Raw genomic sequence first — 22,427 nt, 5'->3', positions numbered from 1 at the left:
TCCACGCCCAGGCCAGCCCCACAAGGACACCGTTACACCAGATGGCCTTGTGGGGCCATATAGTAAGTCTTAGTGCCCGTGCATGCAAAGAACAAAGCCTAATTTCTTAGTAGAATGGTTAACATTTCCCCTTCTTATTCTGGAAGTCGCTGGTTCAAATCTTGGCCGGAGATCGGTGGTAGTACAGAGAAGTAAGTCATTAAGCACAGTCCAACACTACAGCCCAAACAAGATTTACAACACCTTTACACTCTGCAACATTATGCAAGTTACATAACACACTGTACACATCACTGTTCATATTTTTCACGATGCCAGGAAATATGACTGCTAGAAAAATATCAAGGACTACATGTGTCTCATCACCATCACGTCCTTGGTATATAAGCATTTATTCTTGATGCAAGCAAGAAATTACAAAAGCTGGGGAGCTCTTCATTCCCTTGTGGATAAATGCAACAGAACAGAACACTACTTTCTTGAATCACTGACGTCTTTCACTACAAACACTATCTTCTGACGAGCATATATTCTTGATGCAAAAAGGAAATGCTCATTACAAGCTCACCTGCTGATTTCTTTATAGGGCAAAGGCATATCACTCGGCATTCTTGTAACCACTACAACACACATTATAACAGTCACGGTACACACTTGTATGTCACCCAAAGCTAAGTTATGAATGCAATATTATCTTCATCAATGGCAACTTGCACTTCACCACACACTCTGTCTTATTGCAAGTACTTACACTAATGCAAACAAAAAGTCTATGCCATGGTGTCCACCAATTCACTCACACAAGTAATCTTCACAGGTTAGGTAGCGAAAGTACACCCTCTTATATGTATCTGTCACATCAAAATTGCACTTGATAATTCATATTAACTTGACACTCCTGAACCCACTACAACGTATTTCAACAATTCGCTGTACATATTTTCCAACTAAATACAAAATAATGTCGCAAGAATGTCTTCAACAAGAATTTGTGCTTCACCATACACACCATATTCTTTATATGCACTTTCTGTGGTGCACACAAATGTACATAACTGTGTATTCTTTCTATATGCACACTTTAACATGTTTAACTTGTAATGAAACAGATCATGAAACATCTAAAGATGGCACAAACAGAAGACAAACGCTTTGCCCTCATGATGACAGAAATTTGAATGGTTCCAGAACTATAGTAAGGACTTCTGCATTCATGGCATTTACTCTGAAATTAAAAACCAGTGCCATAAATACGAAGGTAAATAAAATTACAAGAAAAGTGATGTTAGGAGTAATTTGACATAAGTAGCAATGAAGACAAAATGTGTGTAGGAACCTCCTACAGTGCACCGAAAACAGGCAATATTTACAAATCACTTGCCTCTGGACACCAACACAAGCGCTATCCAATCAGCGCTCTCAATTGCAGCAATATTTATACATCGCTTGCAGCCTGACTCTCTAGACACCAACACAAGTGCTACCCAATCATCACCCATAATCACAGCTCCAACGCCAACTGGTCCATGCGCCGCTCAGTGATAATGGTATAAAAATGCAGTCCTCCAACCGGTTACCATCATATTTTCCTGGCCTAAATTGCTTGTTAATACATAAGCAGAGGCTATGAAAAATGTGGCAAGAAACCAGGGATCCAGCGTGTAAAATGGCAGTCAACTGGGTCACAAAATCAATCAGGTGAATGGCCCGAAAAAAGGCACTAGAACGGTGGGAAACAAAGATAGGTAACGCTGAAGTCACACCTCAGGGTATGTGGCCCATTGCGGAATGTCTCTTAAAGAGAGATGGACCAAGGACACCAACTGCTATTGAAGGTTCTTCTGACCTTAAATTTCATTCTTCTGAAAAAGCCAACGCAATTGCTGTTTGCCTGAGATATGAAATGAGCAAGTCCTGAATATGTGGAATGTGTTACTGCTTCTAAGTATCTTGTCTCGGGCCCACCCAGCCTCAAATCCAGTGGGTATCTGATGGCTCTTTTCCTGGGGATATAGTGGTTGGGGCATGAAGCTAACCATCCACACCCATCCGGTGCCGAGGTCAATGGTGGAGCTATACCTCCACGCCCCCATATGTCTTCATGGCATGGCGTTTAATTAATTAAGCCCAGGGACAACTTTATATTTCAAATGGCTAGATGAAATTGCTTCATCTTTACATTATTTCATTTTAATGAGTATTTAGTTTGTTTACATTAAATTACTTTAGAAGCAACACCATAATATTAACTTAGTTTGAAAGAACCTTTGGGTTCCATAAAATGCTGGGAAGTTGTTGCGCAGCTCCACATTTGGCAGCTTCTCAAGAAGGGCTCAGCTCCATGAGTGGTGTCAGGCTGTAGACTGATTCTGTATGGCCCACGATGAGGGTTTCTCAACCTTCTACTAAGTCTTCAGGATCTACCGCTTGGGGTGGAGGATCTTGACTATAGTGGAACCAGGCAAAGGAATTATAATGGGTCATCCCCAACTCTGCCTACCTTCCCCACTGCCACCACTCACTCAGCAGTAACATATATTAAGTTCATATTAAATTAAATTGATTCATGTTGATATTTATAATACATGTGGTTAAACGAATTTAATATGCCAAGTTTGTTTTCAGTCAGCTTTATAGTTAATTAGTTATACAGAACATGCAGAACACATTCAGGTGATTGATGTTGCAAAATCTTAAAGTAGTGTTTGAAAAGCGTAGACTTGTTTCCGTTGGTCTAGTGATAAGCTTCTTGAAAACACAGTGGGGTAATTACCTGTTGAGTTCCATTAAAGGCAAACTTGACTGCATGAGAGACAATCATTTTCTCAATATGGACACTGAGATATATAGTTAGTTGAAGAAATATCTCTCACTTTCAGGAATATAAGTTACAACTGCTTGGAAACAAATTGGTCAGACAATATTTGAACTTCAATCTTTAAACTATTAATGAGCTATACCTTCATTTCCCCATACATCTTCATGGCATAGTGTTTAATTACATAATTAAACAATTGACCTCACACCTTATATAATTAAAAATGCTTAGATCTCTGTTATTAGTTTAGTGAAATGGGGTTACTGTGGACTGGGCACTGCACGAAACAAGATAGGAAGATATAGGGATGACATTAAAATACAACATTTAATAAAAGTAAAAAAGAAAAAACAAACACCATACATTTATAAAAAATGTTGCCAATAATTCTATTTATAAATAAAGAAGCTTATAAATACAGAAATTGTATCAGATTGTTCATCTTTTCTGCCTCATCTTTGTGTGATACTGACTGAACACAGCTTTCCAACAGTGCTACTTCTAATTGTATACAAATTATGAGGTATAAACCAAGATATTCATAAGAAATATATATAGAACACAGCAAGGTGTTAGGGTCCTCTGTTTCTGTACTGTGACACTGACCTTTTCTTTTGAACTAGCCCCTTTCAGTAAAGACTGCACTTAAGACGTAACTAGAGAAATATCTACCAATCTGAAAACTGTGTAGCTGTGTAAAAGCTTCCAACAGGTCCCAAATGTAGCTTTACAAATTTGGAAGGCCTTACAATTCATTTGAAGAACAGTAAACAGGTATGAGACATGAGAACAGAAAGTGCTAGTCCTTCACAACTAGCATTCCCTGACACACGGGACCAAAATGGCGAACTTCACTAGTGCAGAGCAAGGTTGTTGTGTATTATGCTTCAAAGACACTAAATCTGCTAACACATGAAACATTCATGTAAAGCACCACTAGGATCCTCCCAGTGGGCCCAGGTTCTGTACATCATGAAGAAAACTAGTAGGCTATCTGCAGTGTTGAAAAGTGGAAGAGTTTGGAAAGTTTTGCATGAACTTCATACAAATCAATGTGATTTGGAAACTTCATATTCCTCATACAAGTGTGTTGAGAGTGTTAAGAAAACGATTACATTTACAGGCATACAAATTATCAATGTTGGAAGCCATCAGAAAGCAGCATAAACAAATCTGAATGAATGTCCTGATATATTGGGTTTTTAGACTTTATCCATCGTCCTGGTATAGTAGTAGTCCTATAGTAACTACTGAATGAATGTGTTACAGTGGATTGAAGATGAGAAATAATTACTGGAGTTTGTAATTTAGTGATGGGCATACATTTCACAGCTGCTTCGGGGTAGCAAGAATCCTCATGAATACATGGAACATGTAATGTAGGCTGAGTCAGTCTGTTATCGAGGCTACCTAATTCCACTACACGTCAGACTGTCACTCTGATATATCAGACATAGCTTAACATGCTTTGCTACATTTGTGTGTGCACTTGTGTTCATGTACCACTTATTAAGCCTACACATTCATTCTTTTTAATTTATACAGTTACTTTTTACACAGCTCACCAATATGACTGTGTGTATCTCTAACCCAATGATTTATTATACATGTCCATGTATTACAGATGCTCTGCGCTGTGTACACGTTGGTGTCTTCTTAGTTTACTTCGCTCACTAAAAGATTTACTACATATATGACAATTATAAGGGCGTACACCACTATGTACATACTGATGTACTTTAAGTTTACTCTGCTCTCTGAATGACTTATTACACACTTTACAGGAATATGGGCGCTCTCCACCATGTATACGCTGATGCCCTCTCAAAGCGCTCGGATCACCAAATGACTTATTACAAATATCACAAGAATATGGACGTTCTCCAAGGTGTATACGCTGATGTCTCTTCAGATTACCTTCTTCACTGAATGATTTATTACATACATCACAAGAATGTGGACGCTCACCACTATGTACACGCTGGTGTCTCTTGAGCACACTCTTCTCACTGAACGATTTATTGCACTTATCACAGATATATGGACGTTCTCCACTATGTACATACTGATGTATCTTGAGTTTACTGTGCTCTCTGAATGATTTATTGCAAACATCACAAGCATACGGACGCTCTCCACGATGTATACGCTGATGTACCTTCAAACTACTCTGAACACTGAATGACTTGTTGCAAACATGGCAGGAATATGGCCGCTCACCACTATGTATAAGTTGATGTCTCTTCACTTTACTCTTTTCACTGAATAATTTATGACACACATCACAGGAATATGGACGCTCACCACTGTGTATACGTTGATGAACCTTCAGCCTGCTCTGAACAGTGAAGGATTTATGGCACACATCACACAAGCAAGCGCCCTTCTTAGTTGCATGCGTGGACAGATGTTCACTCAGAAGGCTCTAATGAGTAGGGAAATAAACATCATTAAGAACAATTACCTTTCAAATCAAGGATTAATTTCTTACTAATCTCATTACAGGATAAGAAAAAAACTTGCGGTAGAGAGGATATTGGAACTGCACAGAGTGACTCACCCAGAGGAGGCCCCAAACTAATTACTTACAAAATCTCACAATAATTAATTTACTTATTGCTGAAATTTATATTTGGCAAAGTATAACTTAGTAATGTCAAGGCACCTGGATGAACACAAGTGCAGCTTCTGCCCACCACCTGGAGAGAGACACAGACCAGTGTCTCAACAGTGTGAGATTTGTTTTTTAATGAAGAGTAGACCACATAGGAATAAGCCTACTGGAGCCAGTATGGGGCAGCCAACATCCTTTCAAGAATACTGTAGCCCCAAAAGAAGGTCTTGACCTATTCCAAGGCACAATTACATATGTAATTACACAGTCTTGTTCAAAATAAGAAAGTGTCAATTCTCTGTCATCCAACCCACATTCTTGCAAAATGAGACATAACATTTATGTCTCATTTAACAGCCATGTGAGATAATAGGCCCAAATGTACAGAAACAGGGAAAATATAAATGGTGCAAATGGTTAAAAAAAGTGGCCTCCGTGGCTTGTAGTTTCAAAACAGTTCTACACTAACACTTGTACCCAGCCTGTGTAAAAATTACTATTCATCAGTCATCCAAAGTAACTGAGACATTCAGTGGGTTCTCATGTTGCAGAACCTCTGTGATAACAGCCCTCAGCTTTGTTTTCAGTAGCGGAGATGACTGGCAAGTAATCTTCAACCATGCCAATAGACATTCACATTATGGTGAGAATAACAGAAACCAGATGTAGATAAAGCATGGCACCACAAAACTCCAAATATACAGTTCTAACAAACACGGGGTTACAATTCACAAAAGCTTCATTTTACATTTTACACAGTATTTCCGAACACACTAACACACATCCCAACCCACATGATGGGAGGCTATTTCATAGGTTTTAATGTGACACTGGAGACAAAATGCATGGAGGGAGAGTGATTAATGTTTTTCATCTGCTTCTAAATTTCATGACCACCTCTGTGGTCTAGTGGTCAGCATTCCTGGCTACAGATCCAGAGGTCCGGGTTCGATTCCCGGTGCTACCAGATTTCTTCTGAGAAGTAGTGCGTCTGAAACGGGGTCCACTCAGCCATGTGATAATTGAGGAGCTACTTCAAGCAAATAGCGGCTCCTATCTAGAAAACCGAAATTAATGGCCATGAGGATTCGTGGCGCTAACCACGCAGTACCCTCTATCCGCAAAAGTTGGCACTAAACTTCACCGACAAGCGGCGGTCGCTCGGTCAGTATAGTTCGCTTGCAGACTAAAATCACGGAGCCCCCACCCCCAAAAAAATTTCAAACAAAAAATAGCTGGAACACAAATTCTTTAATCAAAGCAATGCATTACAGCCTGTAATGGGCTTAAATATTTTGACTCTGGAAAGCACCTGGGAATGTAAATTCTACTTAATTACTTATGTTACAACCGTCAACACAACAAACAATCTGGTTATATCTTCAATGAAGACAACAGATGCTGCTATATGTCTTATGTGTTTAATGTAAACGTAACTTGTTTTACATGTTTGGACCATATAATTAAGTCATCATCAGGCACTTAACTCAGGTGATTAAAAATTAATAACTATGATACAAATCCATATTCTTGCAACTGATGGCTTTGTTGGCAGCAAAAATATAAGAGGGGTCATACTGAAAATCATGAGCAACAATTTTTTGTAAAGTAACATGCTTTATTATTGACAAACCAAATACACCACCTCAATCTACAGACCTTTCTTTATTTTTCCACATAATCGCCACTTCTCTGAACACATTTCTGTAAAATTCCGTTCCAGCCATAGGAAGACACTGATGCACTGCTTTCTGAATTGCCTCCCTTGTCTCAAAATGTTGTCCACGCAGCTGATCCTTCACAAATCTGAAAAGATGGTAGTCGGAAGGTGCCAGATCAGGGCTATAGGAGGGGCCTGGAAGAACTTCCCACCCCATCTTTGCAATTGCTTCCAATGTGAGGTGAGCGGCGTGGGGGCGAGCGTTGTCATGCAGGATGATGATGTTTCGTCCCAGACATTTATCGCGCAATGCACAACGGAGCTTGTGCAGTGTCTGGACATAACGAGCAGCATTGATGGTTTGCCCAGGTTCCAGGAATTCAGCCAGAATAAACACCTTTGCATCCCAGAAGACTGTGCCCATCACCTTCGCAGCTGATGGCACTGTCTTTGCCTTCTTCTTTGATGGAGAATGCAAATGGTGCCATTCAATAATCTGCCATTTCGTTTCAGGCTCGAAATGGTGAAACCGGCTTTCGTCACCTGTCACAATACAGAGCAAAAAATCATCACCTTTGTGTCGATATCTCTGCAGCAGTTCTGAGATGATGGCTTTTCGCTGAACTTTGTGGTCTTTGGTCAATAACAGCAGGACACAACCAGCACAAACTTTCCTATAGCCCAAGCTTTCAATCATCTCCTGTACTGCACTGTGCCCTACTCCAAGTTTTCGGGCTATTGTGTCCACATTCACATGCCTGTCATCTTGAATGATCTCATCCACTCTCTCCTTGTTGCGTTCAGTTGAGGCTGTTCGAGGACAAGCACACCAAGGCTCATCTTCGATGCTGGTGTTCCCATCTTTAAAATGTTTCACCCATCTTCGAACACTGCTCACACCCATTCACACACTTCCATAAGCATGCTGAAGTCTCTGGTGGATTTCTGCAGCAGGGATTTCCTCTTTCACAAGAAATTCGATGACAGCACGCTGGTGAAAGGACATCGTTGGCCATTTTGTTAGGAGTGATACTGGTCACATGATGCAAGCTATTGACGTCACAAGACACTGAAGGTTAACACAACAGCTGGTTCCACCTACCACCGTACTCTCTTTCGTCTGCTGTTTCCAGGTTGCACGCAAAAAATAGTTCCTCATGACTTTTGGTACAACCTACATACATATATTTATATAGTGAACATAGATCTACAACTTAATATTCTAATAAAATTCATTATTATGGATATGATTTGGCATAAGGAAGAACTGTCTGATCAGTGGAAGGAATCTACTATTGTACCAGTTCACAAGAAGGGTGATAAAACTGGCTGTAGTAATTATTGGGGGATATCACTGCTATCAACTTCATATAAAATTGTATCCAATATTCTTCTCTCAAGGTTAAGTCCATATATAGATTAAATTACTGGGGATCATCACTGTGGGTTTTGACATAACAGATCAACTACAGATCAGACCTTTTGCATTCATCAGATATTGGAGAAAAAATGGGAGTACGATGAGACAGTACATCAGCTATTCATAGACTTCAAGAAAGCCTATGATTCAGTTAGGAGGGAAGTACTGTACAATATTCTGATAGAGTTTGGGATACCCATGAAACTAGTTAAGCTGATTAAAATGTGTTTACACGAAACTTACAGTAAAGTCCGTGTAGGTAAACATTTGTCTGATAAATTTCCTATCCAGAATGGTCTAAAACAAGGAGATGCTTTATTGCCACTCCTTTTCGACTTTGCTTTAGAATATGCCATTAGGAAGGTCCAGGAAAAGCAGGTGGGACTGAAATTAGCCTTTAACAGCCGAATGTTATATATATATATATATTGTAACGTGTTTGGGCACGTCACGCGAGTATCTATTGTTCTTCGCCTTTACACTTATACACTTTGCAAGAACTGCCACTTGCAGTATCACAACTAATTCTATTTCGCTTAGCTCCTGGCCCAATGTTTTGCTGCTTATGTTGTCGTGGCTGGATCTCTACTGTCTCTGGTGGCGGCTTCCTGTAGACTGTTTATATTCGGCGGTAGCTATCCCAAGACTGACTCCTTTGGCGGTTACTTCCAGACTGACTCCTTCGGTGGTTACTTCCAGACTGACTGGGCGAATGCATTCAACCCTTTTTATAACTTCGGTCGCTGCTATGCAAATGAGCCTTTGTTATAACCGTGGAAACTCATCTCTATGCAATGCTCACTGTTAGAATTACAGTATCTCTATTGTTACTTCCTAGGCAACAGCCAACTCTTGGGGCTACAATACCGCTATTGTCGCTACCTATGCAACGGTCTGTTCTGGCATTACTATGGAAGTGACTCCTGGATTCCAAACACGTGACAATATATATATATGCAGCAAGCAGTACCCTATGTTGGCCAAATGTTTTATATATATATGCGGCAGGACACATGTTCTCTTTGGCAGTGCTGACAGTTTGAACTTGGGTTTGAACCCAAACCAAACCCATGGAAGGTCATGTCAGAGGTTCATTTGTTAGCTCTGAACAATGAAATCATTTATCAGGGTACTGGTTTCGATACTATTTACGTTTAGATATGACTGTTTATGACCTTGTCAGCCAAATATAACCCAGCTTTGTTTCGAGAACTGATGAGGAAATATTCATCAGTGCTTGCATGTGGGTGCTTCCAGAGCCTTCAAGGAAGTGTGACGCATTCAAGGATTGGTTTTCAGTGGCAAATTATCAGTCAGGAAGTCAGTGTCGGATTGTCTAATATTTCCTTATCAGTTAGGAAGTCAGTGTCAGATTGTCCAATCAGTTAAAAATTCAGTGTCAGACTGTCATATATTTCTTTGCATATCATTTTTATTTTGCGTCTTGGAAAAGGTATAAACCTGATCCAGTATTACTTTGTGAGTAAAGGGCATCTTCGCCACTGTGACTTTCGATATCAGTGTCGGACTGGCACTCTTTTCGACTAGTGTTATAATTACTTTGCATCACTATTTCACAAGTATTACTAACAGGTGAGAGTGTCGCTTTGTCAATCAACATAATTTATTCAATTTTGCTGGAACCCCCCCTCCCCCAAGATGACTCTTCAATCACACAAGGCAAATATCACAGTCAGTGGCACTTCTCGGGGGAGGCCAAGGTTATCCGGGGCCCAATTGAGTCGACTGGAGGTGAAACATTCACATCACTGGCCCACCAAAGGGAAACAAAGACGTCACGTGTTTCGCTAAATAAGAAAAGCAGGAGCACGCTCTTCTATTGTAAAAAGTGTTATGTTGCTCTGTGTGAGGTGAACTTCTTCGAGAAGTTCCACGCATGTCAGAGTGCGAGAGTATCATAAACTGTGAAGTGACGCATTTAAAACTCATGTACAGTCTCAACAAAATATTACTGTATATAGTGTGATTATATTTACAATATCACCATGATTCAAGGTTGAAAAAAAACAATGGGTAAGGCTTTTGGAATTTCATAACATATATATTAAAGATTATATTTTGCATTTCATGACAAAATAATCACAGTTAATTTTCGTTTGTAAAAATTTTATTGTCTTTCAGGTTGTTTTTAGTTCGTATTTCTATGTTACATAGAACGGAAAATATGTATTTTTTTATGAAAAGTTGCAATGTTGATTAATTAGGGCAATTTAAAAGTACGTCCGTTGAAGTTTAAACGGGACACATCAGATGTTGGTCTATGCCGATGATGTGAATCTATTGGGTGATAATATAGATACCATAAAGAAAAACACACAATTTTAACTGACACAAGGAGGTTGGTCTAGAAGTAAAGACAGAGAAAATTAAGTATATGTTGCTGTCTCGTCACCAAAATGCAGGGCAAAATCATGACATAACGAAGGGAAGCAAGTGTTTTGAAAATGTGGCACAGTTCAGATATTTGGGAATGACAATACAAATCAAAACCTGATTGAGAAGGGAATTAAGAGGAGACTGAACTCGGGTAATGCTTGCTACCATTCAGTCCAGAACCCTTTGTCTTCTCGTCTGGTGTCCAAAAACATAAAAATTAAAATATACAAAACTATAATTTTGCCTGTGGTTCTGTACGGGTGTGAAATTTGGCCTCTGACATTAAGGGAAGAACATAGACTGGGGGTGTTTGAGAACAGGGTGTTGAGGAGAACATTTGGACCAAAGAGAGGTGAAGTGATAGGAGGTTGGAGAAAATTGCATAATGAGGAGCTTCATAACTTGTACTCTTCTCCAAGTCAAGGAGGATGAGATGGGCAGGGCATGTAGCACGAATCGGGGACAAGAGGAATGCATACAGGATATTGGTGGGAAAGCCGGAAGGAAGGAGACCACTGTGAAGACAAAGGCATAGGTGGGTGGACAATGTTAAAATGGATCTTAGAGTAACAGGATGGGATGGTATGGATTGAACTGATATGGATTGGGATAGGGACCAGTGGAGGGCTCTTGTGAACACGGTAATGAACCTTCGGGTTCCATAAAATGCTGGGAAATTTTTGAGTAGCTGCAGATTTGGCTTCTCCTCAAGAAGGGCTCAGCTCCATAAGTAAGTATGTATTATGGTTATGACTAAAAAGACATAAAAGTATAGCAATGAGAATAATATAATGGTATAGAAGTATTAATTGCACATTGTATTTAAAATTCTGGCTACATTCAATAGTAGAGTAAATTTACCGACTACACAACACGTTTTTTATCACATTATCACTACATGTTTCAACCTCAAGAGGTCATCTTCGGGTGTATGAACACGGCTGTATAATTACACGCGGTCACATTCACTTTTCACTCATTCGACCTTGTATCTTTTCCAGACTTACGCTCACTAATATATCGAGTTCTTTTATAAAACACAGGTTAAAATTATTATTATTATTCTAATTTAATTGTTAAAAGTTAAAAGTTCATGAATCGAGGTTTAATTCATGTCACTGGTTACATTTTCACTTGTTTTTCGGTGCCATTTTTACTTACGCTCGCTGCAGCATCTAGTTTTTAATTATTATTGTTGTTAAAAGTTCGTGAATTGAGGTGCAACTTATGTTATTAGTTACACTTTCACTTGTTTGTGAGGTGGTTGTGCTTAGGCATGTGCAACCTTCCACAGATGTGTGTCGATGTGCTGGAGGAGGAGGGGGGGTTCTTTGTACCATTTCACGCTTTCTGTCTTGTGGTTCTTATATACTAACTTATTGGGTCGATGGCTGTAACATAGGTAACTAAACACCATGTACACAACAGGATGCACTTTATCACATTTTAATTCTACTATTCAAGGTGTTAATACAACAGGCAAATAATGAGGCGTGTGAAATGAGCCTGACACACATACACAGAACTCACCTCTTGTCCAACCTCTGTTCCCGTAAATGTTTTTGACACTTGTCCATCCTCCTCTTGTGGATCTATGGCTTCAATTTTTGTACTGATGAACTCATTTCCATCATGAGACAATTGTAAACATGTCTCACTACTTGAAGCAGACACAACTTTCAGTAAATCTGTGCAGTTCTGCAAAAGCCACCATATCCTTTATAAGTCGCAGCCGTACTTCTTCATTACATGTAACAGTACATACTTTCAATAGAAAAGTTCAGCAAAATGAGAGCAGTTTAGGCTCTCGAATTACTGTGTTAAATTTGTTCTTGAGTCATTCATGCTGCGGACTTGGGCATCATAACAACCAAAGAACCATTTCTATCCATAACGACTTGTTGAACAACTTCATGTCTTTCCAATTCCAGAAATAACTCACTGTGAAACTATACAACTACAGTCTGAATCATAATTTAATATTCCATACAACATTTAATTAAAGACACCAACACTGCCACACACAGGGAGTAGGTGACCACTCACCTCCATATGCCTTCAAGGCACAGTTAAGCACAGGGACAACTTTTTACATTGTCATAGACTGTTTTAATGTAAGACTATTCTGTAATGTTTATATAGTTAGATGACAGGAGCTTATATCACAAAACAAAATTATGAAACCATTTTCTTATTTCTAATGCATGCAGCAAAGTTCTTCGTGAGAAGCTAATACTGCAAGGAAAGTCTAAAGAGTCCCACCCTTTATGCACCAAAGATCCACTACCATGATTACAGATCCTGCTGCTGTTCGTATACTGAAAGGCATACAGAAATTAAACTTAAGCCACTACAAAGATCAACTCAAAATTTCTTTGATACAATACTGAGTTCAAATTATGCTCCATTTATTTGCAGCTCTGCACTTATCAAAGTGATATTCTGTTTTCTGTGTAAAATTCTGCAGCAAGTGATGAGGAACTATCCCAATATCATTTCACATTCTGTCCTCTGAACTTTTCATAACTGCAGGAAGTGACGGAATATCAATTCCATTCTAGTCACAACCTGAGAACGGTTATCTGAGTATGTGGCACTCAGAAATGGGCCCCATGTTGATCCAATGAACAAATCAAATTAGCACTTGAGAGATTTTTCTGGTACTTTCCCTGACCATTCCACTGAACAGTGGTCACACATTATCCGGACTGAAATGCAAGTACATGAAACACTATTTCATTTCGCATGGTTGGGCTCCCATTGGGCAGTGCAGAAGTTATCTAACTTCTGCTTCTTCACTTATAAAGTTTATGAGTTGCTCTTTCCAGTGGTAGAAACTTCATTTCTATGTGCCTTCAGCTTTACTACAGTATTTTTTAAACCACTTAGAACATTTATAATCACCCTATACTTATCCTCTCTCACTATCAGATTTTCTGATTGAAATTTTTAAATCTTTTCACATGTCTTTCAGTAGTATTACATCCATCACTCACACCAACATTTCTTCACTTGATCACAGTAATGTCAGATGAAGCTCCTTAACATACAGCTTTCATATTTTGTCCCTCTAATGTACACATATTCTTCCCAGCACTCAGTGCTTGATCCCCCCCCCCAAGATCTATATAAATTCTTCATTTATTGCCTCAAACAGTTTAACACGCACATAAAGCAAAAAGGTAAAATTTTAGTTCTAATTCAAGCTATACACTTTGATTTTAGTGATGGGAAGACATCAGATTCTGAACTGAATGGTATCAACAACTATTTACTAAATTTAATCTGCAGTAAATGACTTCATTAATTTAATCCTGATTTGCCACAGCTGTTCACTAACATCTGGGGCACGTGGTAGCATAGTTGGTTAAGGCACTATGCTACAAGCCGGAAGGTCGCAGGATTGAGTCCCAATGAGGTGGATTTTTTCAATTTAACTAATCCTCCCAGCCACACTATGGCCCAGCGGTCAACTCAGCCTCTAACAGAAATGAGTACCAGGAATATTCTTGGGGGTAATAAGATCATTTCAAAATAATTACATTACTAAATTATGGACAGATGAATTCTGATTCTGAAATAAAGTATGCGCCAAAAATTCAGTACTGAAATGAAAAGACGTCCTGTTGATACCACTGTATATTCATGTGAAGGCCCCTTGCACAACAGAACCTTCTCAAATCCTGAAGAAATGGTCCGATCGCCATGTCCCTGTAGCGTTCTTGGGTGATGGTAAGAGCATTGCCTTCCTCATCCTCAATGAAATATGAGCCTAATGTACCATGTGCTGAGACAGCACACCATATCGTCACACGTGTACTATGTAGTACAGATAACATCTGGCCACTCAAAACCAAGGAAGCGAGTTGTCTGGCGACCACTTCCGTATGAGCAGAAATAATACTCAACTATGAATACTTTTTCCTACATCGAGAGACCCATTTCCAACAAAAACTGCACAACAAAACTTCCTTTTCACTACTGGGAACATGTGCCGCTGGAGCTATGCTGCATCGACAAACACACATCTCTGCTCACTGACAGTCCAATCCATTTACTGGTTTGTAAAAGCATTCCTGTGTTAGCCTGTACAGTATGTATGTCCTACCACATCAGTTAAATGAACACATACATAACCCAATTCAGACAAACATACTTTGGGTCACCACAGCAGAAATGCAGAGGCCGTACACGTTTTGTTGCTTCTTTCTGTTTCACAGCAAAAATATTCCAGTCACATGAATTAACACTACTACAGCCTGTTTCTAAATTTGACATAATATTAAGAATGTTTTGTAGAAAGACACATACAGGGAAAACATGAACAAAACATCCGTATACAAGGCTCACCTCAGGTTCAACCTTTTCTATGGGAAATGCTGATGGTATATAAACCTCTTCAAACTTCATGTGAATGCAGTCTTCACTCAGAACATCTACATCATCTTCTTCTTCCTTGATTACTGTATTCTGCTGCAAACATTATAAATGCAAGATAATTGTCAGATGATATATTTCTGTTGTTTCCGCACGCGAGCATGCAATGCGCACACACAAAACAGCAGACACTGTGCAAAATATCTGATTCCACAGTGAAACTTCTAACAGTTTATACAACAAATTGGATGCCTCTAGAAACAAAACAGTGGGTGCCCTAAAACTGTACATCACCAAGTAAGCAAGCTTCCCAGGTTCAATATCAAGTGTACACCTTTTTCTGTTTTCATGTCTTTAAAGCAGTGAAGTAAAGGACCAGACCCTAAGTGACAGCAACATATATGAGAGCTCTCCACACTTCTTCAGAAGACAATAGACAATGAATGAAGGCCCATCAAGGTCTTGACATCAAGACTGGAGTGCACAGACCAACACAATGGCAGTTCACAGAAAACCATTAGAATTTTCCAAACATTCAAGCACACCCAGAGATAATCATACGAGAGCAGAGGATCTGACAGCAGACAAGACCAATACCATTAGTCCCTTCAACACTAGACAGAGAGACAGGTCACTAGTCTTCCAGACAATCCAGCAAACAAAGACTCCTAGAAAGGAATCCCATGCACTCCATGGAATGCTAAACTAACATGTTCATCAAAAAGTCATCAATGCTGGAACACACAACTCACCAATTGCAATCACATGATTAAGCACCACTGAGGCTCTATACATATACAGGCGTCGTCAGTATTCTGGAAGGTCACAGTATCAGTCACTCTAAGCAAAATAGGGCATATGTCATATTCAGAACAGTTTCCGAGATAGAGTTATTTCACTGTACAGACTAGTAACGTGCGATGTCCTCACATGAGTTGAAAAGTGCACTGATGTTGACGGTGGAATTTTCGAAAATGTATTATACTAGGTGACCTGTACCAACTTTCTCTGTTGAATAGTAAATACCAGTATTAGAAACAGTACATAATATATATTTATTTTCAACAATTCTGAACTCTACAGTAAAACAGCTGTATCTCAGAAACTGTTTGGAATAGGTAACATGTGCATATACACTTTTATGCTTAGAATGACTGACACAATGACCTCCAAGAATATTGATATTTCCTCCTGGGACACCTTGTATGGCTTCCCAAACACAGACAAGAGGTCCCCCTCAGCCCCACCTACAGCTTTGCAGAACAGTCTTGGAGGCCTAATGGTGCCACCACACCTGGGTAACTCCTCACACTACATAAAGAACTTGAACAACTCCATCCTTTACACAGAAAACCTGTGGAGGATCCTGATGGCAGCTTTTCAGCTTCGACATCATATTCTTCAGCAAAGTGCTGAGTGGACTGCAATTGGATGAAGACAACGCCAGACTCTTCCACCGCAACCTGACATCCTCACATATCTGGTTTAAAGAGTCACCACGAGCTCCGCACTGTGTGTCACCTGTGATGGAGGGCTCAGACAAGTGGCCTGCAAGTTCCCTGGCTGGTTCTGCTGTGCTGCGATGAGACACCTACATACACTTGCAAATCTGTGACAAGAGGACCTGAGCACGTGAAGCTGAAGAATCTCCACTGTTAGAAGCCACTGCTAGGGGAGAGCTGGTGAAGACACAGCAGGCTGGAAGAGGCTCAGCAGGTGTTGTGGTAACTTGTGAATCATGGAGATTAGTGGTGGTGCTGTAACTGCTTGTTGTTTTGAGTCATGTGTATAAGTGGTCAACAAATCCATTCACCAATCCAAACTCCATCTCATACATGTGACAGTACCATAAAGATAGATATAAAATATCCAGTTGACACTAGTAAGAAGGTTAGTTTAGAAATAAACACAGAGACAAATCACACAGAACTAAGCTCTAAACATCTTAGCCAGGACCACATAGAAAACATAGCTCCTCTGTTGTTGCTCTGGGAACATTTTCACTGAGCTGTTGCCTAGAAACGGGTCTGGTATATCTGCCAACCTCATGGTCATCTCACAGTAACGCCTCTATACGCTACGGTACTTACGTTATACCCCATCAGCACAGACCCATCCTAATATATTAATAAATTATAGTCTATTCAGATGGTAATTAATATTAAAAAGCTGGATGAAACAGTTTGGTGTTAGGAGAGATAAAAGAGTATGCACAAACATAAAAACAACTGAGCAACCAGCAGCTGCACACTGCCTGCAAAATTACAAAGGGAGTAAATCACTCAAGGATTTCAAAAATATGAAATGGAGGCCACATGTACACTGTTGTTGTAGGTGTTTAGCAATGGGCAAACATAGCTCACCTCGTTTTCCATCTCTGGGGATGATGGTAGAACACAAGCCTCATCTGGATCAGGTTCGGGCTTTATAAAATCCATGTTATGATGCCAGATGGCAGTATTCATATTAATCACCAGAATTCATGAGATTTGATGTTTGCAGTTTCTGTGGTATGACACCATGTCATCTGGAAGGAGTACAAATGTTCCAGTGGAACCCGCTGTCAGCCTTCAGCTTCAACCTGACCATGCACTAGACAATACAGTCTCGTACTGCAGAAGACTACATACAACTTAAAACATCAGGGTCTACAATACAGTAGACTCACAATTATCCACGGACTGATTTAGAATACTAACTTGTGTGTCCCACGTCAAACAGTAAAAACTTCATGTGATATTTCTTTCTGAAAAGGAACAAGTACAAAATAAAAGAAGTTTCATTTTGTGTCTGAATATGTACTTGGAAGGGAATTGGGATGGCTCAGTCAGTGTAGCAACTGGCTACAGGATGGATGACCAAGGTGTTAGAATTCATGTCCTGGTAGGGGAAAGATTTTTCTCCCCTCCATGTCATCCACGCTGGTCCTCGCTGATTACTCATCTCCAGCTAGTGGGATGGTCAAGAATATGTGAATCTATAAATCCACACCCCCCTATGTCTTCATGGTGTAGTGTTTAATTAGTTAAGCACAAGGACAACTTTAATACCTTTTTATTTACTTGGAAATTCAAGGCTTTTCCATCCAGTTTTTCCTTCTAATGTGCACAAACAGAACAGAAGCTTCACAGAAAACACATTCATGTTTCTACAAATCGCATTAGAGTAAGATACACTTATAAATGTGTCATTTTACAAATCCCAGTTTGGAAGCAAGTGATGATTATCCCGGATTTCTGACTAGCCCACCCCAAATAATAGGAGTCTGCTGCCTGGCCCATCTGCTTCTCCTTACTTGCAATTCCAACCCAAATGAACAGAGGGCAGGCACATGTAATGCTACAGACATGCCTTCACGCCCCACACACCAATGGCTTTGGCAATTCTTCACTTGCATATCATGCACAGGACTGTTAATGACTTGCAACAAGTTTTATAATTGGAGACTCAGTTTCTGCTGGGACAAATGAGTGGCATTAAGCCATTCCATGCAGTGCTGAATTTGAAAGTCTATACAAGAGGTAACACTATCACTGTAACAGGCGTGGAGGCCCATACGATTGTGAGACTTCAAGGCTCCCACATTCTCTAGCCAATTGGTTCGCAGATGGTGGTTAAGTTGTCAGCCCTAGGTGCTGGCTGCCCTTTAGTCCCCAGGAATATTCCTGGTACTCATTTCTGTTAGAGGTTGAGTCAAACTCAGGACCATTGAAGGATTAGGTCAACTGAAAAATCCAATGACCTCACTGGGAATTGAACCTGTGACTTTCCAGCTTGTCAGCTTGTAGCATAGTGCCTCAACCAACTACGCTACTGCGTGCCACTGAAAATATGTGACTCGTCTGTACAATTATTGCAGATGTTACACTACGCAATAATGGATCTCTTGAAACACCTGAGCAGGTTCACTTGTATACCAACTTGTCAATTTCAAGGCATTTTATATTTGAGATTTCACTTAGTAGGGGGTGGAGTCCAGCTGCGTCCACTCGGCATGGCGGCCACTGATTGGCCTATTGTACCTGCCCAGGGTGATTATGATGGAGAATTTGGTGGAATGAAGATTGGCAGGGGAAACCGAAGTACTCAGAGAAAACCCACCCCAGCGCCACTTTGTCCACCACAAATCCCACTTGACCAGAATCAGGATCAAGCCCAGGAAGCCAGCAACTAACTGCTTGAGCTATGGCACAGCCTTTATATTTGAGATGGTTAAACACATTCAGAGAAGCATCATTCTTGGCTTCTACACATGTACACATTGCTATCACACAGAATACATTGTCCTCAATGCAACTATTTTCACTTTTATTTCTCCTCCATACGACAGGTTTTGGCCTCAAACAGCCATCATCAGGTGTTTTGTCTACACCAAAATTGTTGCACTGTATAAAATGTTCACTTATTTATACATGTGCAAATGTGATATTTCTTGCCTAATTCGCTTGATGTACACTCGATACTCATCTGCACTGATTAATGTCACTCACTATCAAATTTAATTTTGGTTAAGATTATATGATTCTTGCACCTATACTAGGGGGCATCGTCCCCTTGTTAAAATGATATAGTTCTATGTTGTAGCTTGGTGTTCGTGTGTTGCTTCTGTTCGTAAGCCCTTTCTTTGGGTTATCATTTGTTCCTAGTCATATGTTGCTCCATGCCCCCATGTATGAGGTTGTTAGCTCTTGTTTGTGGATGGCTGAATAAAACATGTAGTAAGGGGGAGAAATAAAGTGAAAATAGGCGCAGTGAGGACTGAATATATTGTGCATGAAAGATATATAAATGCAACAGGATGCTTAAATACAATATTACCCATTCCTATATTTTACAGTCCCAGAATTAGCCATGATTTTCTCACTCTACAGTTCACGTTCTTTCAATTACAGAAATAACGGTCATTAAAATATGAGCAGCAGGGTCCCAAGTTATTTGCACACTGACCAAAAAGATGCCTTCAGTAGGGGCAGAGGTCAGTCCTGTGACAAGGCAACAGGAATATGTTACAGGCCTACTGCTTCTGCTTAACAGGCAACATCTTGTTTAAACTGCAGTCTGTTGCATGGACTGTTTTATGCCTCTACAGAAACCCATGCAATGGTGAAATCTTGATTCCGCAATACTAGGGAGTCTCAGAATTTATATTTAGCTCTGTTTACCATCCACCATGCAACAATGTTTAAATTAAATCCGTTTAAAATTTGTCACTGCACTATATGTTTAAGCCTACCCAACCATCATCGGGTGTGCTGAAATTCTGCATGAAATGCTGTGCCTTCTGAACTACTATGAATGGTGTTTCTACATGCAGTCAATGTAGTTCCTCCTTCTATGCCACATGTATTATCGTTTCTGGCACGGATGTTGTCTATCTAGTCAATCTAGTGTGCAGTGTGGGCATTATCTAACACCAACTGCAAAAGGATGCTAAAATACGCCATTAGAAAGTCTTACTACTTGGAACGGGCTCTTAACAATATTTTATTAATTTATATAGTTCTTCTGTTTTATGCACAATCATTTCTTTAATATTCCAATGGCACCTTACAAAATAATTTACTTCACTGTCATTACAGATTTCTGAATGTCTGTAGACGTTGAACTGCGTAGCTGTTTCTTTTATAACCCCATACCGCCGCACCCCCATACGTCTTTGGTGGTTCGGTGCGTAATTAAAACCCCGGGATAACTTCACCTTATGAAATCCATTTTATTCTAACACTTGACATCACAGAGTAGTAAAAAAAAAGTATTAGTTCTTTTCTGTTTGAAGATTACTTTTCCACTGAATTTCACTGACGACCAAATGGAAATATGAAGCGCTAAATACTTCTATTTACATTGCCCTTCGGTTTTGCAACATTGCAGATTTTGTGATTTTCAAAAGCACACAGTGCCAGGGTGTTTAAATCCGTTTCGCGCAATAGACACAATCAATTATTACGCAATTCACCTGCCATAATAATAAAACTTACTTCAGTAGGAATTCATGCAGATACACATTTCTCATTCAAAAACTCGCCTACAACTCCATAATCATTTCACCTATCCGACGTACATAACTGCCTACGGGAGTTTCACCCCCTGTACTAAACATACACGCTCTAAACCCTCTCAACGTTCCAAACATGTTCATTTCTCTTGCACACTACCACACTACTGACCTACTGACTACCAACGCTACCAACATACACAAACTCTGAAACTCTGAAACCTCTGAAAATATCACACTAGGCATACCAACATACAAATATACAACAAACTTTTTTTCATTTCGTGCATCCTGTTGTATACAACAAACGCAACAAACTTCCTGTAGTAAGACACGATCCGCCATCATGTTACGTGGTGAATGAATGTGGTGGCTACCGGCTACTGGCGCTAGTGGCTGCTGTCAAGTGTTGTGCCTCGAAGCACTCGAAGCTTAGTAGAGAAGGATTCAAGTGCTTCAGGAGGTTCAGTTCAAGAAGACTTAAGTAAAGTTCTAGCATTTAGAGGTGACAGTCCAGGAAAAGCTGCGCAGTGGATGGGCAGGTCCATTCTTGAAAGTTGAGGGGTGTTCTGATTAGTCATTCGTCTACACTCAGTGCAAGCACACTTCTCAAGAGCAGTCTTCCTTGTACAGTCAAGTTAAAAAGTTTTGACAATTGGAGTCTTATTTGAGTGTATTATTTTCTCAAGAGCAGTCTTCCTTGTACAGTCAAGTTAAAAAGTTTTGACAATTGGAGTCTTATTTGAGTGTATTATTTTCTCAAGAGCAGTCTTCCTTGTACAGTCAAGTTAAAAAGTTTTGACAATTGGAGTCTTATTTGAGTGTATTATTTTCTCATTACTGTCTTAATATTTTATTTTATTGCTTATTTTTACTCGTTGACTTTCTTTTTTGTATATTTATATATCTACATTTTTTCTATCTCCTTTAACATGCCACCTACACAAAGTAAATTGAGTGGAAAAGTGTTGCATTCACAATCAAGAGAAATTGTTAGTAATGTATATAAGTATATGAAAGAGGGTGGGTAAACAATTACAGTGAAGAACATAGGAGTGGAAGTAGCAAAGGCAACAGGTGTATCGGAAAGTAGTGTCAGAATAATAATAAGAGAAACAAAAAACATCGAATCTGGGGCTTCCACTT

At 39.7% G+C, this 22,427-nt stretch overlaps 1 protein-coding gene across 10 annotated transcripts; it reads right to left on the bottom strand.

Moving 5' to 3' along the window:
• Window positions 1–2,224: 2,224 nt before the first annotated feature.
• Window positions 2,225–21,969, bottom strand: LOC111870741 (zinc finger protein 239-like). Of its 10 annotated transcripts, none has more exons than XM_023863255.2 (5): window positions 21,265–21,447; window positions 17,650–18,032; window positions 15,260–15,382; window positions 12,440–12,607; window positions 2,225–2,446 (listed from the first exon to the last, which is right to left on the bottom strand). In XM_023863255.2, exons 2-5 carry the CDS (start codon window positions 17,749–17,751, stop codon window positions 2,414–2,416), a joined length of 426 nt encoding a protein of 141 aa, XP_023719023.1. In that variant the 5' UTR covers window positions 17,752–18,032; window positions 21,265–21,447; the 3' UTR covers window positions 2,225–2,413. The 10 variants fall into 10 exon arrangements, with proteins under 10 accessions (XP_023719023.1, XP_033609871.1, XP_023719019.1 ...); XM_033753980.1 differs by lacking the exons at window positions 2,225–2,446; window positions 21,265–21,447 and adding exons at window positions 3,127–5,243; window positions 21,553–21,969; XM_023863251.2 differs by lacking the exons at window positions 2,225–2,446; window positions 21,265–21,447 and adding exons at window positions 3,127–5,243; window positions 21,553–21,969 and having other exon boundaries at window positions 17,650–17,813.
• Window positions 21,970–22,427: the final 458 nt, after the last annotated feature.

Source organism: Cryptotermes secundus, unplaced genomic scaffold, assembly GCF_002891405.2.
Source record: "Cryptotermes secundus unplaced genomic scaffold, Csec_1.0 scaffold204, whole genome shotgun sequence".
NCBI lineage: Eukaryota > Metazoa > Arthropoda > Insecta > Blattodea > Kalotermitidae > Cryptotermes > Cryptotermes secundus.
Note: the sequence above shows the minus strand (reverse complement) of the source record. Positions and strands in the feature narration are given on the sequence as shown.

Bases quoted from the DNA above. Each gene is read 5' to 3' on its own strand.
- LOC111870741 (XM_033753980.1), bottom strand. From the start codon at position 17,751: ATGAATACTGCCATCTGGCATCATAACATGGATTTTATAAAGCCCGAA. The intron at 12,608-15,259 runs GTGAGCCTTGTA...TGGCTTTTGCAG, and splicing joins TAGAAAAGGTTGAACCTGAG to AACTGCACAGATTTACTGAA. The intron at 5,244-12,439 runs GTGAGTTCTGTG...CCTACTCATTAG, and splicing joins GAACAGAGGTTGGACAAGAG to AGCCTTCTGAGTGAACATCT.